Consider the following 18,316-nt stretch of genomic DNA (forward strand, 5'->3'; position numbering starts at 1 on the left):
ACACACACACACACACACACACACACACACACACACACACACACACACACACACACACACGAATTTCCAGAACTGGGGGCAGTGGTCTGAGAGGTGGGCAGAAAAGACGTCTCTAAGAGAAGAAGGGAGAACCTAGCGCGGGGGCGAGCCTGGAGAGCAGTCACTGAGGAGCGCGCGCGGAACTCTGGAGCGGAGGAGGCGCGCCAAGAGTCACCTGGTGGGACAAAAGCCGTCCAGAGCCTGGGACTGGCTGGGGATAAGGGGAGGCTGGTGGGGGAATGGAGGAGTAGGGGCCAGGGCAGGGGGGCGGAAACTAGGAGGGGCGGGCGATGTGGTGGGCGGGAGCCTGAGCCAGCAGCGCCGCGGGAGCAGGTGGAACCGGTGCTGGAGCTCGCTTAGCGGAGCTGAGTGGGACTTCACTGGAGCCATGGAGCTGCTCAAGCTGAACCGCAGCGTGCAGGGACCGGGACCCGGGTTGGGGTCTTCTCTGTGCCGCCCGAGTGTCTCCCTCCTCAACAGCAGTAGTGCCGCCGGCAACCTCAGCTGCGAGCCCCCTCGTATCCGCGGAACCGGGACCAGAGGTGGGTGCCTCCCTAAACCCTTCTCACTGCACCCCACAGCACTATTCGAGAACCCCTTCGACCTCTACACTGCCAGCTGCCCATACCTTTCTCAGGTAGGACTTCCTCGACTTCTACACAGGCCCCTCCCCTCCACACACTGCGCTCCCAAGCTCTCTAACTCCAACACCTTCACACCATGGATCAGAGCCCTGGCCTCACTCATACTTGCCCTGCCATAGCTACTCAGCTCATCCCCCCCCCCCCCCCCCAAGCTCAGCATCACACAGCTGGGAAGCAAGACCTCTTCTTGCCAGCAGGTCTAGCTTTCTTTTCCAGTTTACAGAGCCAGTACGAGGGAGAGAGAGGGGGGAAGGCAGGAACAGGGGAAAGAAAGGCAAAAGAAGGATGCTGGGGGCAGAAACTCTCTGGACTGCATAAGAGATAAGAGTTGTAATCTTCTCCCACCCTACCCAAACCTTCCCAAGAAAAGATCCTCAGATCTGGATTTAGCTAGGACTAGGAGATGCTTCCTTTCTGGTTTCATTTGTCCCTAAACTCCTCTGCTTCCAGGGTCAAGTCCTTCCTTCATCCATCTGCAAGCCTTCTCCATCTCTCTGAAGGACTCCGAGTCCCTTCCAAAGCACCCCCAAGTACCCCTTTTCTCACTTGCCTAGAGCCAACTTCCCCTGGCAACAGTCACCTCACTCCTTTGTGTCACCTTCCCTTCCTACTGCTTTCCCTCATCCCAGCTTCAAAATGACTCATTCTTTCCATCAGTAGCATCTTCATTGCTTCAATGAACATCTTAAACTGCACTTCACCCTTCCATCCCCATACTTGCTTGCAGTGTTTAATGAACATTTCCTAGGCTTAGCGCTGGGGACACCGAATGAACTAGACACAGTCTGCAGTCTCAGCAGTCTGCAGCCAAGTACGCAGGGACAGAGACCACGGGGAAAAATCACTGCCTGGAAATCCCACAAGAGGGTCTGATTGGAATATGGACTCCCAAAGGAATTGAGGGTCTGGTAACTTCACTGAGGGTGGAACCTGGGAGCTTGGGTTCAGTAAATGGAAAGGGAAGGAGTTGGATTCTATGTTCAAGAAGCAAACATTGAAATAAATTATAATCTACATATTTACTCAGCCCGTGAAACAATTCATGCTTTCTCAGTGTGGCTTTTGCCCACTGTCACTTAGACTCTTTCATTCAGGAAATATTTATTGAACCAGAAACTGTGCTGGGCAACAAGGATACCAGTTTAACAAAACTGACACAACCCTACTTCATGGAGTTCTGAGTTTATAGGGGAAACAAGACAAGTAAACCAGGAATGGCAGCATGAAGAGAAGAAACATAGTGAATATACAAGAGAGACATTTCCAGCCTACTCTGCCCTTGGGGGTTAAGACTGGTCTCCTGGGATAGGGATATGATGAAGTAGGGAAATACAACAGAGACCTAAGTGACAGAGCAGCAGAGGTATAAAGTGTCTTAGGCAAAAACAGCCTGTCTAAAAAGCTGAAAGTTTAAGGCCATAGCTTGTTTGTTCAGTACAACATAGTTCTCGAATGGCTGGAACATGTACCATTGAAGGTACCTAATAACATTTAGGCTGAACCAGCCTAGAGTATATTTGGGGAGCTTTATAGCCCTTGCTATAACGTGTAGATTTTTATCCTGAGGCACTGGGATCCACGGAATAGTCTATGCTGTAGGGATTGATTGCATGGTGTTGAGATTGAGATGGAATGCAGAAGGATACTTTTAAAAGCTATTGCATTACACAGATCTGCCTGGAAGATGATGCTAGAACAGAAGGAGGGTCTGGCACTGTGGATGCAGAGAAGTGGCTGGATTTGAGAGCCACTTCTGGAAATGGAGTCAACAGAACCTGAACATTGGTTAGAAGTATCGAGGATGGGTGAGGTCAAGGGATGAAATCCAGCTTCTGGTTTAGGAAAGTGAAAGGATGTGGATGGCCTATCATAGAAAGGCAATCAAGGAGGGGCTGGATATGCACTTCATATTACAGCACTCGCCTGCAACTACAAGCATTCAGCTCCTAGTAACAGAAGAGCAGAAGCAGTTTTGGAAGAGGGGATTATTATAAACTCAACTTGGAACCCATACGGTTCAAAAAATGATGGTTACTCACCAAAGCTGTGGAATCCCAAGATCTGGAACTTACCTTGGAGGTCTGAGCTGGAAGTACAGACTTAAAAAGTCTTCACCTGGGGGGTACTGGAAACCATAGGAATAGGCAAAATACTTTTTTAAAGTATTGTATAAAATGAGAGCAGGGAAGCTGAGACAGGACCCTGCAGAAGGCTGGCATTTAAAAGCAAGGCCGAGGAAGGAAGGTCCACAAGGAGGTGCAAACGAAACAGAAACAATAGCTTCGTCTTTGCAGAAAGTAAGAGGAGGGTCTTAGCTGAGGTCAGTGAGGAATACCAGTTATTGCTATGATGCATCAGAGATGAACAAAACAGCCACGTCGGTGTTGTTCATATACAGTAATTAGTTCTGAGGAGGCGATGTGGATACCAAGACCTGACTCAGAAGGAGGAGGACTGGGCCACAGAGAAGGGGTTGCAAGAAGTGAACAAGAGTGGTTAGGCAAAATGTTCAAGAAGTGGGGGTGTGAGGGGAAAAAGAAAAGTAGGGCAGTGGTAGAAAATGTATGGGGTTGAGGAAAGGTAGGAACACGGCAAAGCATTTCTTGTTCTTTCTTTTCTTTTTTTTCTTTTTAAACAGAATCTCAAAATGATGGGTTCTTTCTTTTTTTTTTTTTTTTTTTTTTTTTTTTTTTTTTTTTTTTTTTTTTCTGTATTAGCCCCTAGAGTAGGAAGGACTACAGGTTTGCTACACCATGGGTGTTTAAAAGTAGAGAAGGATAAAGAGAGATGTTAATGGTTCTGAAACAAAGGAGGGCAGCCAGTAGAGCAAGGGTCCCTGAAGAAGCAAGATGTACAGTGATTCAGAGCCCATTCAAGGACTGGCCTCATTTTTCTAGATGTTGTTACGTACGCACATCAGGTCGTTGCCTGGGTGTTCTCATATCATATGCAAAGACTGTTGGCCAGTCTCACTGGAATAGGACCTCCAGAGATGCATGTGTTGCCTGGGCTCACTACAACAAAAGGGAGAAATTTGTATCCTGCGCACTTTATTTTTAGAAGAACCTGTGACTTTGCCATCAGCTCGAATGCTGTCCACAGTAAAATGGCCAACACCAACACTCACATCAGTATCATCCACGGTCATTTAGAAGTTATTTGTCTGTCACAGGCTACCCTTATTTTATTATTACCTTCAAAATATCACATCTTTCCCATGACTTGCTTAAGTAAACCTTCTCCAGGTATTAACCAGAAAATCATGGAGTATCCTTTCTAAGCGCTCAGATATTTTCAGCAAAGACTGTATGCTCGCTCCGGTTCTCAGCTGTTTCACACAATCAAGATTAACATCTTAACTGAGCTAAATGTGTTAACGTCTGACATTTATACTCACTTAAATAGTGCCCACACACCATTGGTATTACTGACTCCCCCTCTGTGGGAACCACCATCACTTGATTATTCTCCCGTTCACATCCAGAGCTCTGCATTTAACCTGTGCCTCCTGAAGATGTCACCTGCAGAGATGTTATTTAGTCTTGGCTATTGTCCTGGTTTATCCCCATGTCACCACAGTTACTCGGGTGTTCTTTAATCTTAAACGTGGCCTGAATTCAACCTGCTATTACCTTCAGACATGCAGATGATACCTTTCTCCAGTCATCTCATAGAGAAATAAGGGTTACCTTCACCTACCTCTATATTATTCTCAGACACTAAAGCATTACTCAGTGTTCTGCTGTTAACAACTCACCCATGCAGATGACCTCTGCATCCTTGCTCAGTGCCACTGACACTTGGATGTCTCCCACACACCCAGCTCCTGTCCTCAGCTGAATGCTATTCATGCTCATCACAGAGAAATATCCATGAGTCCTATACTGACATCTCTGTTTGTAACTAGAACCAGTGCAGCAGGTGAAGGCATTGGCTGCTTCAGCTCTGTAAAGTCTTTCTTAGAAAAGCCCGGTTTGTTTTTGTTTTGTTTTTAGATAGGCGATCATGTGCCCTCTCTTGGTCTTTCCACCACATCTGGTTTAGAGGGTGCTGGGGATCAAACCTCCAGCTTTGAGCATGCTAGGTGAGCTCTCTGCCAACTGAGCCACATCCTCAGCTCAAGTTGCGATGTGGTCTTGATTCTTGTACTCACGTTTCTCTGCTATCATCTGGATGATTACACAAGCACACACACACACCTCACACACCTCACACACCTCACACACCTCACATTTGTCACACATAAGCCTTCCATATCTGTTCTTGTGAAAAGAACATAGCTTGAATCAGGTGTGGTGGCACACACCTTTAATCTCAGCACTCGGGAGGTAGAGGCAGTAGGATCTATGTGAGTTCAAGGCCACCCTGGTCTATGGAGCTCCTGGTCAGCCAGGACTAAATAAAGAGATCCTATCAAGAAGAAGAGGAGAAAGAGGAGGAGGAAGAAGAGGAGGAGGGGAGCTTGAAAATAGACATCCAACAGCACCAGCATCAGCCTGTCATATGCCATTGGTCCATCAAGACCTTTGACATGTGTCTCCCAAGATACACAGGCAGAAAAGAGAGGCACACTGACGTGAGGTGCCATGGTGAAATATACAAGCTGGGACAAAGAGGCATTTAGACTGAGGTTTGATGGAGAGAAGAAAGAAATAGTATGATGAATGGCTGGACCCGACAGCAACTGTTGGAGGGGAAGCATTTTGGGTATTCAAAGATCTAAGCAAGAAATGCTACTGCTAAGTCCTATTGGAAGAACTCTTTTTAAAAGACTTATAGTGGTGGTGGTGGCGGCAGCAGTGGTGTGTGTGTGTTTGTGTGTGTCTGTGCATGTGCACACTTGTGCATGCAAAATAGGGCGTTAAAATAGGGTTTCTAAGATCTGGAATTGCATACAGTTGTGAGCCAACTAGCATAGAAGTGTTCTTTATATCCTTAAGCCTGCGTTCCAGCCCCATGTTAAGGGATTTCTAATAAATAAAACTTTAATTGAATCCTACAACAACTTCTAAACAAGCAAGTTATCGTTATAAAAAACAATAATACAGTTTGGAAACTAAGCCAAGAGTCAGCTAAGAGAAGACAGCTAGCTAACAGCTGAAGAGGAGGCTGTGCCTCTGGACACTACCCTGCAGTGTAGGAGGCTGTCTCCCATCCTTTCTCTCTTCAAACTCCAATCTCCCTGACACTGAGGCCATGGATATGGATGACTCAGTCTACTTCAGTTCAATCCAATTTTGTTCAGGTTTGCATGCTTATGATAGAGGTCCAGAGATGAGTCTGTCCCCCAATAGACAGTGACACAAATGAATGGGTCATCCTCCCAGCCCCTCTGACTCACCCAGCAACACCGGTCCCTCCTGGGGCTCCCACAGCTTCTTGTACATCTCTCAACCTCACTTCTTATCACATTGATTGACAATTATCTGTTTAAGTATCTCAGATTTCCTCTGTACTGTAAGCTCTCAGATGGCAGGGAATTTGCCATAATCACCTCTTTGTCCCCAGTGCCTGACAGAAAGGAGTCCTCTGCAAATGTTTACTGAGTGAGATGAATATTTGGAGAGTAGTAATGCACAACTCAGAAAGGAATGAAAGGTTCTAATAAGTGTGGGGGGGATATAGAACCTGCACAAGGCCAAGGGAGTAGGAGTTTGTTCCAAATGAGGTGTCCAGGATAGCATTTCCAAAGCAGTGGTAGTCAGTCTGATTTATGGAGGGTAAGAGATTTATAGACATTTATCAAATAAAGGAAATAAGTTTGTGATAGGGCTAGAAGCAGGGGCTTTATGAACGAGTGTTCAGTTCCAGGCTGAGAAACCAGCTTAAAAAGGGAGTCACAAGTGTTCATGGTGCATTAAAGAAACTGAGTCATCAAGTGGGTTGGGTGAGTGTGGCACTCCTAAGGAGGGGTTGTAGTTAGTACAGAGTGGTGGGCGGCTTCTTTTCTCTTGTTTAGCTGGGAAGGGGCTGTTTTGTATTTGTTTTTAGAGAACACGGATATGATCCAACACGGTCCTAAAGGGAATGAGTGGTCAGGGGTATATGGAGGTCCAATGGAATGGTCAGAGAAGGAGCCTGTCAATCCAGTAGCTACAGAGGCGTGATCTTTAGATATATCGAACCAGTGATTCCCTGAAGTGTCTACAGAGAAAAGCAAGCATGGAACCAACCATGATGAGAGATGGGCTTTTCTAAGGGAGAGCAGGGTTGAGCCAATTCAGCTAAGCCTCAGCATTTATGATGGTATCTCATTTATTGTCATCATTTTACTGCGTAGTCCCGGGAGATTAGAGAGCGTTCGCTAGGGGTCAGGATCTAGCTGGATATTACAGTTTGGGAGGTGAAGCGGGATTAGGGCTCTGGATGGATGGGGTCAGACCCTCCGACAGCCACCTCTCTCTTCTATACAGAATTGGAGTTGGCCATTAGAATCACCCTTTATGCAGTGATCTTTCTGATGAGTGTTGGCGGAAACTTGCTCATCATTGTGGTCCTGGGACTGAGCCGACGCCTAAGAACGGTCACCAACGCCTTCCTGCTCTCCCTGGCAGTCAGCGACCTCCTGCTGGCTGTCGCTTGCATGCCCTTCACACTCCTGCCCAACCTCATGGGCACATTCATCTTCGGCACAGTCGTCTGCAAGGCCGTTTCCTACCTCATGGGTAAGTGAGACAAACACTGTCTCCCCCTTTGCCCTCTCCCTTCTTAAAGTCCCTAACAAACACATGGGTTTTTCCTGATAGGGGTGGGGGAAATCATCCTGGTGAGCATGCAGAGGGCGTGTTTCCAAGATGACCCTTTCCTTTAACCTTGTTTAGGGGTATCAGTGAGTGTGTCCACTCTAAATCTCGTGGCCATCGCCCTGGAGCGATACAGCGCCATCTGCCGACCACTTCAAGCACGAGTGTGGCAGACACGCTCCCATGCAGCTCGGGTGATCTTAGCCACGTGGCTGCTGTCCGGACTGCTTATGGTACCCTACCCTGTGTACACCGTGGTGCAGCCAGTGGGACCTCGAGTGCTGCAGTGTATGCATCGCTGGCCCAGTGCACGCGTCCGACAAACCTGGTAAGGAAGTCCCGTTTCCATCTCCCTCAGAAGCTTACACTCCTTACCTAAAGCAAAGTTTCTAGGCTGTGGGCTAGGTGGCAGAGGCAGGGGTAGGATTTGGTTATGCCACCGGGAAGGGCAAGAGACCTGCGAGAGACCCTAAATTGGAACTACAAATGTGGGAGTGCAGAATGAGGTTTGGTGAGAAAATTCTAGAAACTCCAGTCTTTGCCTCTTCGTCTACCTGTGCCTGGCCACAGGGTGATAGTGATTGGTCTGTGTTGTGTTCTCAGGTCCGTGCTACTGCTAATGCTTTTGTTCTTCATCCCGGGTGTGGTTATGGCGGTGGCCTATGGACTCATCTCCCGCGAACTCTACCTAGGGCTCCGCTTTGATGGTGACAATGACAGCGAGACCCAAAGCCGGGTCCGAAACAAAGAGGGCCTGCCGGGTGGGGCAGCACCAGGTGGGTGAAAAACACGAGGGGCGGGGCTTTGGTGATGGGTATGAACTAAGGAATTGTAGGGAGGCCGTGGTGAAAGCTGGGGGGAAGGGGCATCGAGTGGAGGTTGGGCTGCAGTTTGAGAATAGTCTGCCTTCTGCTTTGATTGCACCCTCTGTGCTCTGTGTTCAGGGCCTGTCCACCAGAATGGGGGTTGCGGGCATGTGACCAGTCTGGCTGGAGAAGACAGTGATGGCTGCTACGTGCAACTTCCGCGTTCCCGAATGGAGATGACAACGCTGACCACGCCCACTCCTGGACCAGGCCCTGGCCCTCGGCCCAACCAGGCCAAGCTGCTGGCTAAGAAGCGGGTGGTGCGGATGCTGCTGGTGATTGTTTTGCTTTTCTTCCTGTGTTGGCTGCCAGTGTACAGCGTCAACACGTGGCGCGCCTTTGATGGCCTAGGTGCGCACCGAGCACTCTCAGGGGCCCCTATCTCTTTCATCCACTTGTTGAGTTACGCCTCCGCTTGTGTTAACCCTTTGGTCTACTGTTTCATGCACCGCCGCTTCCGCCAGGCCTGCCTGGACACATGTGCCCGCTGTTGCCCACGCCCTCCACGAGCTCGCCCACGGCCTCTTCCGGATGAGGATCCTCCTACGCCCTCCATCGCTTCTCTGTCCAGGCTAAGCTATACCACCATCAGCACCCTGGGGCCTGGCTGAGGCTTTGGGAGAGTGGAGAATGAGACAAGATACATAATTACTATAAAATGACCCATCCAAACACATAAACAAAATCCAGGATTATCCAGGTGGACACCCAACACCGTGGACAGACCTCTCTCTGCACACATAAAATAGTATCTTTGCTGCCCCAGCTGAAACAGACAGGAGTCTCACATAGGAAAGGAGGCTCACTTCTGATATGGGACTGAGTCTCTCCCTAGACATCTGACACTGACCCCATTATAGACAGACCCAAGGTCAGTAGCTGTAAACTTTCCCTATACAAGGGGAACTCTGACAAGGGCTGATTGGCTTCTCCCATGCAGACACTAATGGCACTATCCTGTAGTGCTCATAGCCTAGTGCGATAGTGACTTAGGATATTGCGGCTGTCCCGTTTGACCTCATCACTGCCTTCCTCAGCCAGCACTGAAATCATCAGCAGGCATAACCACATGCCTTTCAGAGCTGCAGATCTTTCAGCACTGAAAAGTCCCCTCATCCGTTTCCATTAGGGACTGTAGAAAGTCCTCTTCCCTCCTGCCTCTCCTCCCTCACCAGACCACGTCATAAAAGAATAAGTGACTTAGTGTCCTCCTGGACTTCCTGAGCTTTGGCAGGCGGGTGAACAGGTGTTGTTTATGGGAAGCTTCTTCTTCTACTTGCTCCCATGACTTCTCAACCCCGTGTCCAACCTTGTGCAAAAAGGCCTTGGTATGAAGATAGCTAAGGATGAGTAGATCCTCTCTTGATTGCCATCTTGGACCTAACTGTGCTCCAGTGATGTAGTAGCTGGGACTCACCGGGGCAGGTGGGATATCCATGACACTTCATGACTCCTGAGTACATCCTCTCATTGGGTGCCATTGTTAAAGTACTATACTAATGACTGCCTGTTAATTTTTTGATGAAAAGATAAAAGATGAAAGACTACATAAGACTCAGATTATTCAATGCATGTTTGAAATGACAAGAGTCAGACCATGACAAGTACATAGATGTTAATTAAAGAGTAAAGTCTTTTTTATTAGATACTTGATCTCCTTTAGTGCCAGAAACTGGCCAAGATACAGTTGAATAGAAGTGCTGTCACTAGATGTAGCAACAAAGAGACCTGTGGGTGATGATGGGCGGAGCGTAGGACTGGAGGTCAGTGGGCATCTCAGAGCCCACCTCCCTTTTTGACCATAAACTCATCTAACGCTAGAGGAAGACAGAGACCAGCAACCTCAACTCTTCACAGAGAGGGAGGGACAAGGAGGAGGAGGAAGAGGAGCAGGAAAGGGACAAGAAGATGGACAAGGATAATCAAAGGCAAAATATTGTGAGAGAAGAGATCCCTGATGCTTTATCTAGCAACAGATGGGAGAAACAGACTGTCTTAGCCAGGCTTACTATTGCTGTGCTGAGATGCCATGACCAAATGCAAGTTGGGGAGGAAAGGGTTTGTTCAGCTTACACTTCTACATCATAGTCCACTATTGGAGGAAATCAGGAAGGGACAGAAACAGGGCAGGAAGCTGGAGGCAAGAGCTGGTGCAGAGGCTACGGAGAGTGCTGATTACTGGTTTGCTCCCCATGACTTGTTCACACTGCTTTTTTTGTAGACCCCAGGACTACCAGCCTAAGGATGGCACCACCTACAATGGGCTGTACCCTCTCCATCCCCCACTAATGGCTTATTAAGAAATGCCCCGCAGGCTTGTATACAGCCAGATCTTATGGAAGCATTTTCTTAATTGAGGCACCCTCCTCTCAGATGACTTTAGCTTGTGTCAAGTTAACATAAAACTGTCCAAGCATACAGACCTAACACACACACACACACACACACACTCACACACACGTGCCAAAGGTCTTATAATAATTTAGGGGAAAGAAGAAATAATTTCAGTGGGCCAGTGATGGCTCAGTAGTTAAAAGTACTTACGACTCAGCCTGATAACCTGAGTTCAGCCCATAGGTCTCTTGATGGAAGGAGAGAATTGACTTCTAAAAGTTGACCTCTGACCTCCAAATGTGCACTGTGGCTGTGTACCTACACTCACACATATATCATACACATATAGTAATGAGTAACCATTTTAAAATAAACAATAACAGCCAACCACTCCTCGTCTAGGGGTTGGTACCGCGTGAGCCCCATTCCCCTCTATGCTGAATGTTAAGATAGGGGAGTCTGGGAGGACTTGGTGGGTATAGTCCAAATGCACTGCATTCATGTACAAAATTATCAAACAATAAATTTTTAAAAACTTAAAGAGTCATATTCATGTAAACCCTGAGATGGAGACAGGTAGATCTGAGTTTTATGAGACATAAGGTATACAACCTATTGATGCCTTTACTAAAGAAAAAGAAGACAAAGTTAGTAGATCTAAAATTGCTAGGGCCTGACCCAGCACTTTGGGAAAAAGCCTGTACAAGTAAGGAGCCCTGAAATGTAAGCTTCACCCACCTTGCCTAACATCCACCCGCTAACCAAGCACCCTAGAGAAAGGCGGATGGAGGGAAATGCAGTGAAAAGGGACAGTAGACCCCCTGTTTACCATTATAGGGTCATTCCTATCCATCCTTTCTCCTGAGTTCTGGGCTGTGAAAGGCTGGGGGAAGGAAGAGAACGAAGGAGAAGGCGTTCCAAGCTGTCAACTTAAGACTCTGCTGTTTAAAAATAGAATCCCAGCTGGCCTGAGGAGCTGGAGGGAGATATTAGGCCTTACGCTCATGCCAGCTTTGCCGTGGGAGCCAGAATAGGCTGCTCTTCTAAAGGGGTGATAGGGCAGACTCCTCTGTAAGGGAGGGGGTGGGGAGAGTCAGAGAGACAGAGAGAGATGGAGAAAGAAAGACAGAGAGACAGAGAGTGCAGGAGCTGGGCTGGGGGAAGACTGAATACAGCCTCTTTGAACTTCCAGTGTGATTCCTAAGTTCTATAGCCCAGGCTTAACCTTGAAACAAGTACAGGGCATAGCCTGAGAAATACCACCATACATATCAAAACGCTTTCACTCACAGACACTCACACCTCCAGGATCCCACTCTGTGCACTATCCTATTGCCAGATGTGAAGTCCCAAGCATCTCCCATCCGTTTTGTGTTTGTTGCAACTTAGCAAATCATGTCTGGTGCACACTCAATGCCACCGTCCCCGTGAGCCCCTGCTTGGTCACTTTAGAAGGCTCGTCTTCTTGTTCAGTACTTCACTGTGGTCTCTCGGTCTCTCCTGATGGTTATTTGTGTCCCTGCCTTATTTCTCTCTCGGGCCAGAAAATGGATGATATAACAGGAAGATGGCAGAGACAGGTGACAGGAAGGTGCTGGTGAAATCTGATGCTTCCTGGTGCTCTTATGACAGGCATTTATTAGACAGTTTTCTTGATGTACTTCCCAAGAGCCTTCAGAGCAGTTCTCCTCTCCAATAGTGAGGAAAGTAGAGCTGGGGAAGCTAAGGGTGTATGTGTGTGTGTGTGTGTGTGTGTGTGTGTGTGTGTGTGTGTGTGTGTCCCCACAGCCAGAAGAGCAGAAGAGGGCCCAAATCTGAGCTCAGGTACCTGCCTCCAAAGCCATCCCTCTTTGTCACGGGGCTTGGACTCTTCAACCCCTGTAGCACTAGCCACCCTGTGTTGTATGAAGCTAGGCTTGGTGGTGCACACCTTTAATGTCAGCACCAGAGACAGAGACAAGTTGTTCTCTGTGAGCTCGAGGCCAGCATGATCTACAAAGTAAGTTATAGGATACTCAGGGCTACACAGTAAGACCTTGTCCAGAAAAAAAAAAATGAGGTGTGTGGTTTCATTCAAATTACCTCAGTGAGTTCCAGTCCCAACTGTCTAACAGTAGGTCCATAACATTATTTCAGAATGAAGTAGAACAGGAGGCATAAAATGTACTGCATTGTACTGGCATATAACATAAGAATGATGAAACCTGAAGTTACTTCCTGACCTGGAGGAAGAAAAGCACCAGTAAACAGGCCCTCTGCAGATGGACAGTCTATCATTTGGATCTAGAGTGACCTCCCAAATGCCCAAGGGTTTACTAGAGTTGTAGTGCCCGCTTCATGACATTGGTAAGTGGTGGAAGGCGCATTTGGAGAGGTGGGTACAAATGATAAAGCTGAATGTATATGTATGTGTTTGTTCACATGGTGGTGGGTCCACATGTGCATGTGAGTGTGTGTGTGCATGTGTGTGCATGTGTGTGCATGCGTGTGTATGTGCACGCATATGTCTTCATATGTGTGTGCTGTCGTGGAGATAGGTCAGCCTCAGGTGTCTTTTTCTCAGGAGCCACCCACCTTGATTTTTGAGACAAGGTCCCTGCTAGCCAGAGAACCATAGTATCCATATGTCTTTACACCTCCTCAAAGGCTGGGACTAAATGCATGTACTTCTGCGCCTGGCTTTTAAAATGTGGGCTCTAGGGCTCTAACCCAGATCCTCATGTTTGCACAGCAAGTACTTTATCAACTGAGCTGTCTCCCCAGCCAGTCTGTAACCTGCTATGTGGAAATCTGCCTCTACCTTCCAAGTGCTAAGATTAAAGGTAGGCCCACCCCCCAACCTAAACCTATTTAAAAAAATGGGCCTTAGTAGGAAGTCTTCAGACCTTTGGAGGTATGCCCACAAAAAGGGATATTGGAATGTCAGCCTTCTATTTTTCCTTTTGCTCCTTTCCCATCATGAAGTAAGTGGTCTTGCTATATCACATGCTCTCCACTATAATTTACTACCCTTCCACAGCCAAGGGCAATGGGATGGGGCCTGTTTAGTTATTCTCCAGTTTAGTTAATGAGCCATACCCTCAAAGCTGTGAGTCAAGCAAACTTTTCCTTTTTTGTTTTTTATTTGTTTGTCTGGTTGTTTTTTTGTTTTTAAAGACAGAGTTTCTATGTGTAGGCTGTAGCCTCCTTTGCCTGTCCTGGGACTCACTCTATAGACCAGCCTGGTCTCAAATTCAGATATTCTGTCTCTGCCTCCTGAATGCTAGGATTAAAAGTATGTGTCACTACCACCTGGCTAATTTTTCCTCTCTATAAGGTAATTGTTTCAAGTAATTTGTTACAGTGTCAGAAAACTGACTTATACAGATAGCCATCCACAACTGAAAACAACAGAACTTCATGTTTAGGAGGAGAGTCAGAACCTGCTGTAAAGTGATACTAGAAAATAGTGTCAGTAATTGAACTCAGCTCTGCCTGGCTCCAAAGCCCATCTTCTTTTTATCATAAATTCTGACTCTGATTTCCAGGGGTGGGGGGGGGTCATTCAAGGATGCAGGAAATTGTTGACAGAAACTTGGAACCACTCAAAACTCTTCCCAGAGTTTAAAACATAGAACAGATATTACATTTGTAGCTCTGCTGGCTTGTATCTAGCATCAACCCTTGTTCTACCCTCTCTATCCCCACAGGGAAGCCCCTTGGAAACCATCTTCCATGACACAAAAGCACTAGGCATTTAACGTCTCCCAAGAAGGCAGGTTTCATATCTGTGTCTCAGAAACTCCTGGTGGTAAGCTAGAGAGAAAGGACTGTAACCATGAATGTGCAGACATCTGCAGTCAGAAACAAATGCTGATTGATCAGATCTGACTGGTGGGAAGAGAAAGATGAGTTATGGTCTCTTCCTTAAAGTATCTCTGAGGAGTGGAAAAGGAAACAGAGCAGGAGACATGGTGAAGACATCAGGACCTGTCTCAGCCTTACTGTTGTGGTCACTGAATGTTCAGCTCTCCAGTACGCTACAGCCCTTATTGAAGGGTCAAACCATGATCCTTTTGGCTGCTGCTAGCACTCTGAACATCAGCTACCGCTTTCTCAAGCTTAGGGGACACTTGATCAGCCAGAACCTTGATTCATCACTGGTAGCCTATGAAAAGATCATCACCTCCCTTTTGATAAGACCCCAGGCTTTTGGCAATAGAATTTCCAGCCTTGCCACACAGCCACATCTTGGGGACAGGAAACAGTTAATGAATTAGAGCCACTGAAGTAGAAGTTGTCTTAATCAAACAGTTTCAGACGTCAGAACCCTAAGTAGACATAGAAGTAGTGATCGATAAGAACTGGAGGGTTCCCAAGAAATGGACATTTAGAGGATAAGGGTGGCTAGAGATAAGGTGTCCGGTTTCTCAGGGCAAAGTAAGCAGGCTTCGAGCAACGTGGAAGAGGCAGGAAGCCAAGACATTCTACAGTGGAATACAGGACCTTGATTATATTTCAAGAAGCAAGGTAACCTAGCTGTGTGCAAGAAAGGACTGCTGGAAAGGCCTGACCCAGACAGAAGCAGGAGGATCCCCCTCTTGCCTAATCCAGAGATGGTATCTTGGTGCTTCAAAGTTAGCAATATTGCCTTTTCCTGAAATAATAGGGTATTATTTCATGGCATTTGAAACCGGCCCCTAAGAAGCCTTCATGTAGACCTATAATTCACCACCACCACCACCACCACCACCACCACCACCACCACCCACAAACAAAAAGAAAAACTACAGGAGAAGTTCAGAGGAGGGTGGTGGGAAGCCTGACTTTCAGAGGCATTTTCAGTTACTGTAGCCAGAGAAAGGGAAGGGTGCTTCATGTGGATTAGGAAGGAAGCAGCTGCATTTATCAACCTAGAACAATAATATAAACAAAAGCTACATTACAGATGAGATCTGGCCAGATGAGACCAATCGGATCCATGGCACGGAGAGTGAAGACCACAGCCCCAGGGTGACAGAAGTTTCCGGTGCTTAGCCTGCTCCACTGCCATTTACCAACTTTGTAAAGGCCAGCCCTGATAGGGTACTTACACTTCTGAGCTTCGTTCTCCCTCAGCTGTCAGTATCTCTCACCTGAGGATACACAATTGTTCGGTGTTGGTCATCAGGGTTACATGGAGCAGATAGCTCCCTTTAGAAAAGTGGGATCTCCAAACGAGTGTTAGAGGGCCCAGCAGCGAGACAATCATAGCAACATTTACTTTGGTACCTCAAAGTAAATGTGATACTGGATCATTATATCCCTATGATGAATCCAGTAGACTTCTGCTCCCCCTGAGTATGTCAGCCTCGTACTGAAACATCACACTTTACTGAAACATCCAACTTATGGTGCATTTATTAGGCATGCATGTAAATGAAGAGTCAACTAATTTCATGACACAAAGACCAATAGAGTCCCAGCCCTCTGCCTGGCTGTACCTATTTCCTTGCTACCAGGAAGAATTACTTTCAAATCTCTTATCCTTTTTTTTTTCCTTCTTAACTCCACATCTTTAAATAGGCTGCTAATATTATTGCTGTTTTTCTGTGCAGCAGAATGATCTATTCACTGCCCAACATGAAGAGTGATGATTTAACTCCCACTTCTATTAGCAACCCATCAGACACAAGGCACATGTGCGCTCACACACACCTTTACCATCACTTCCCAATAAAATTAACTATAATGAAATATCTGTGGGGGCAATCAGGTTCCAAAATAATACTCAGTGACAGTCTTTTACTCTCTTGTAGTCTTCCTTCCATGTCTCTGTATATTTCCTTCTCACTTTAATTAAGACTGACAACCTACAAAATAACAAAATACTTAACAGGAACCAGCCATGTTTGCATGACTCAGTCATCTCAGTGCAAGATCTCTTATGCTACCATTAAATTCTCAATTACTGATTTTAACATGACTTATTTATTTATTCGTTTTTGAAACATCATCTCTATATCCTAGGCTGACTTCAAGTTCTTTGTGTAGCCTAGAGTGACTGTGAACTCCTGAACCTCCTGCCTCCACCTCTAGAGTTCTAACCGGATAGAAGCCTACAGTCATGTCTGGCTTATGTGGTACTAAGAGACTGAACTAAAGCCTCATGTATGGTCTTGAATACACTATCAGTTGGGCAGTATGCCTAGCTCTTATGGCATTTGAAATTAATACTGGGTTTTAAAAATATTTATTATGGCTGAGAATGTAGCTCAGCCACAGAGTATTTACATAGCACTCATTGGAGTCCTGCATCCAATCCCCAGCATCACAAAGATAAGTAAATAAACAAGTAAATTAAGTTCTAGAAATGGTGGCCTAGGCCTAGAATCTAAGCATTTGGGATTAAGAAGTAGGAGGATTGGCCATCTAAGGCCAGCCTGTCTATCTAGCTGATTTTGTCAAATGTATGCGTGAAAGATACATTTTTAATTTAATGACTTGTATACATGAATTTGTGTAAGTCTGCCTTCTGCTTGTGGATAAGATGTAAGCTCTCAGCTACTGCCAAGCCTGCCTGCCTGCCTGCCTACACCATACTCCCAGCCACAATGGTCATGGACTCACCCACTAAAACTGTAAGCAAGCCCCCAACTTAATACTTTCTTTTAGAGGTTGCCTTGGCCATGGTGTCTCTTTTCAGGAACAGAGAAGTAGACCAAGGCATGGGGCAAAGCAGTGAGACTTTTTGGAGAGAATTTTAACCACTAAGATCTTCAGATCTTTCTTTGAGGGCTACTCTGATCTCTAATAGAATGTTTTCTAACTCCTGGGAAGGAGGTAAAGCCCTTGGTCCTGTCACCTGGGGAATCCATGGGAGAAAGGAGACCAGGTCTGGCTGCCCAGCCATTTAGTATGCAAATCCATACATATCCACACTCAAGTTTCCAGTTTGTTTATTATGCTCTGCTCTCAAAGGTACCTGGAGGACCCTCAACTCAACATCCCCTGAGTAAATCACTAGTTTTCTGTCTGTTGAGAGGAACAAGAGAGTTAGGAAGGAAACCTAGAAGTCAACCTCGGAACAGCTTTCACCAACCTTCTCTTATCTTTCTTCCCTTGTCAGTCTTGTTTCTAGGAACGCCTTGACATCCCAACATTTGGGTCTTTTGAGGGTCTGATATTTAACTGTGGCAATTCTTTACTTACCCAGTGCATTGCTAAGAGTCTGCTTAGATGAGTCTATGAGGCTAATAAATACAATTTCATCGGTTTCTTTATAGTTTCCAAAACCTTGTCGTCTCTTTGTCTTGATATCTTGAAGATTTATTCTGTTAGGAAGCAGATCCCAGGGCTAGCAGTCCAGATTAGTGAAGCAGCACCTACCTAGCATACCTTCCTGAGGCCCTGGGTTCAATCACCAACAGGACAAAAGTGGGGGTGGGAGTGGGGCTTTAAACCCAGCTAAGAGATCTGAGCATTTAGTCCTTGGCATGGTGCCAGACAGAGGACAGATCTAGAAGACGAGGAACATTGTGTACATTTGGGCAGAGGGAAATGAAAAAAAAAAATTTAGCCATCAATTTTTTTTCCACTTTCACCCATGTAAGAATACTTAAAATAGTAAAAAATTCTTCACTTGGGTTTTCATGAGGAAGGGGGCGGGGAATGTATGACTGTGTTCGAAGTGCAGTCTTTACCAGGTAGCACTCTGGGCCTCTGCTTAGCT

General features: G+C 46.4%; 1 protein-coding gene across 1 annotated transcript; it reads left to right on the top strand.

The window, feature by feature from the left end:
- Positions 1-332: 332 nt before the first annotated feature.
- Positions 333-11,137, top strand: Cckbr (cholecystokinin B receptor). The gene is made up of 5 exons (XM_034514942.2): positions 333-581; positions 7,097-7,348; positions 7,505-7,754; positions 8,030-8,202; positions 8,371-11,137. Exons 1-5 carry the CDS (start codon positions 428-430, stop codon positions 8,901-8,903), a joined length of 1,362 nt encoding a protein of 453 aa, XP_034370833.1. The 5' UTR covers positions 333-427; the 3' UTR covers positions 8,904-11,137.
- Positions 11,138-18,316: the final 7,179 nt, after the last annotated feature.

This window comes from Arvicanthis niloticus, chromosome 1 (assembly GCF_011762505.2).
Source record: "Arvicanthis niloticus isolate mArvNil1 chromosome 1, mArvNil1.pat.X, whole genome shotgun sequence".
Classification (NCBI taxonomy): domain Eukaryota; kingdom Metazoa; phylum Chordata; class Mammalia; order Rodentia; family Muridae; genus Arvicanthis; species Arvicanthis niloticus.

Coding starts and splice junctions, on each gene's coding strand:
- Cckbr (XM_034514942.2), top strand. CDS start 428: ATGGAGCTGCTCAAGCTGAACCGCAGCGTGCAGGGACCGGGACCCGGG. Junction 582..7,096: donor CCGCGGAACCGGGACCAGAG/GTGGGTGCCTCC, acceptor TCTTCTATACAG/AATTGGAGTTGGCCATTAGA. Junction 7,755..8,029: donor GCACGCGTCCGACAAACCTG/GTAAGGAAGTCC, acceptor TTGTGTTCTCAG/GTCCGTGCTACTGCTAATGC.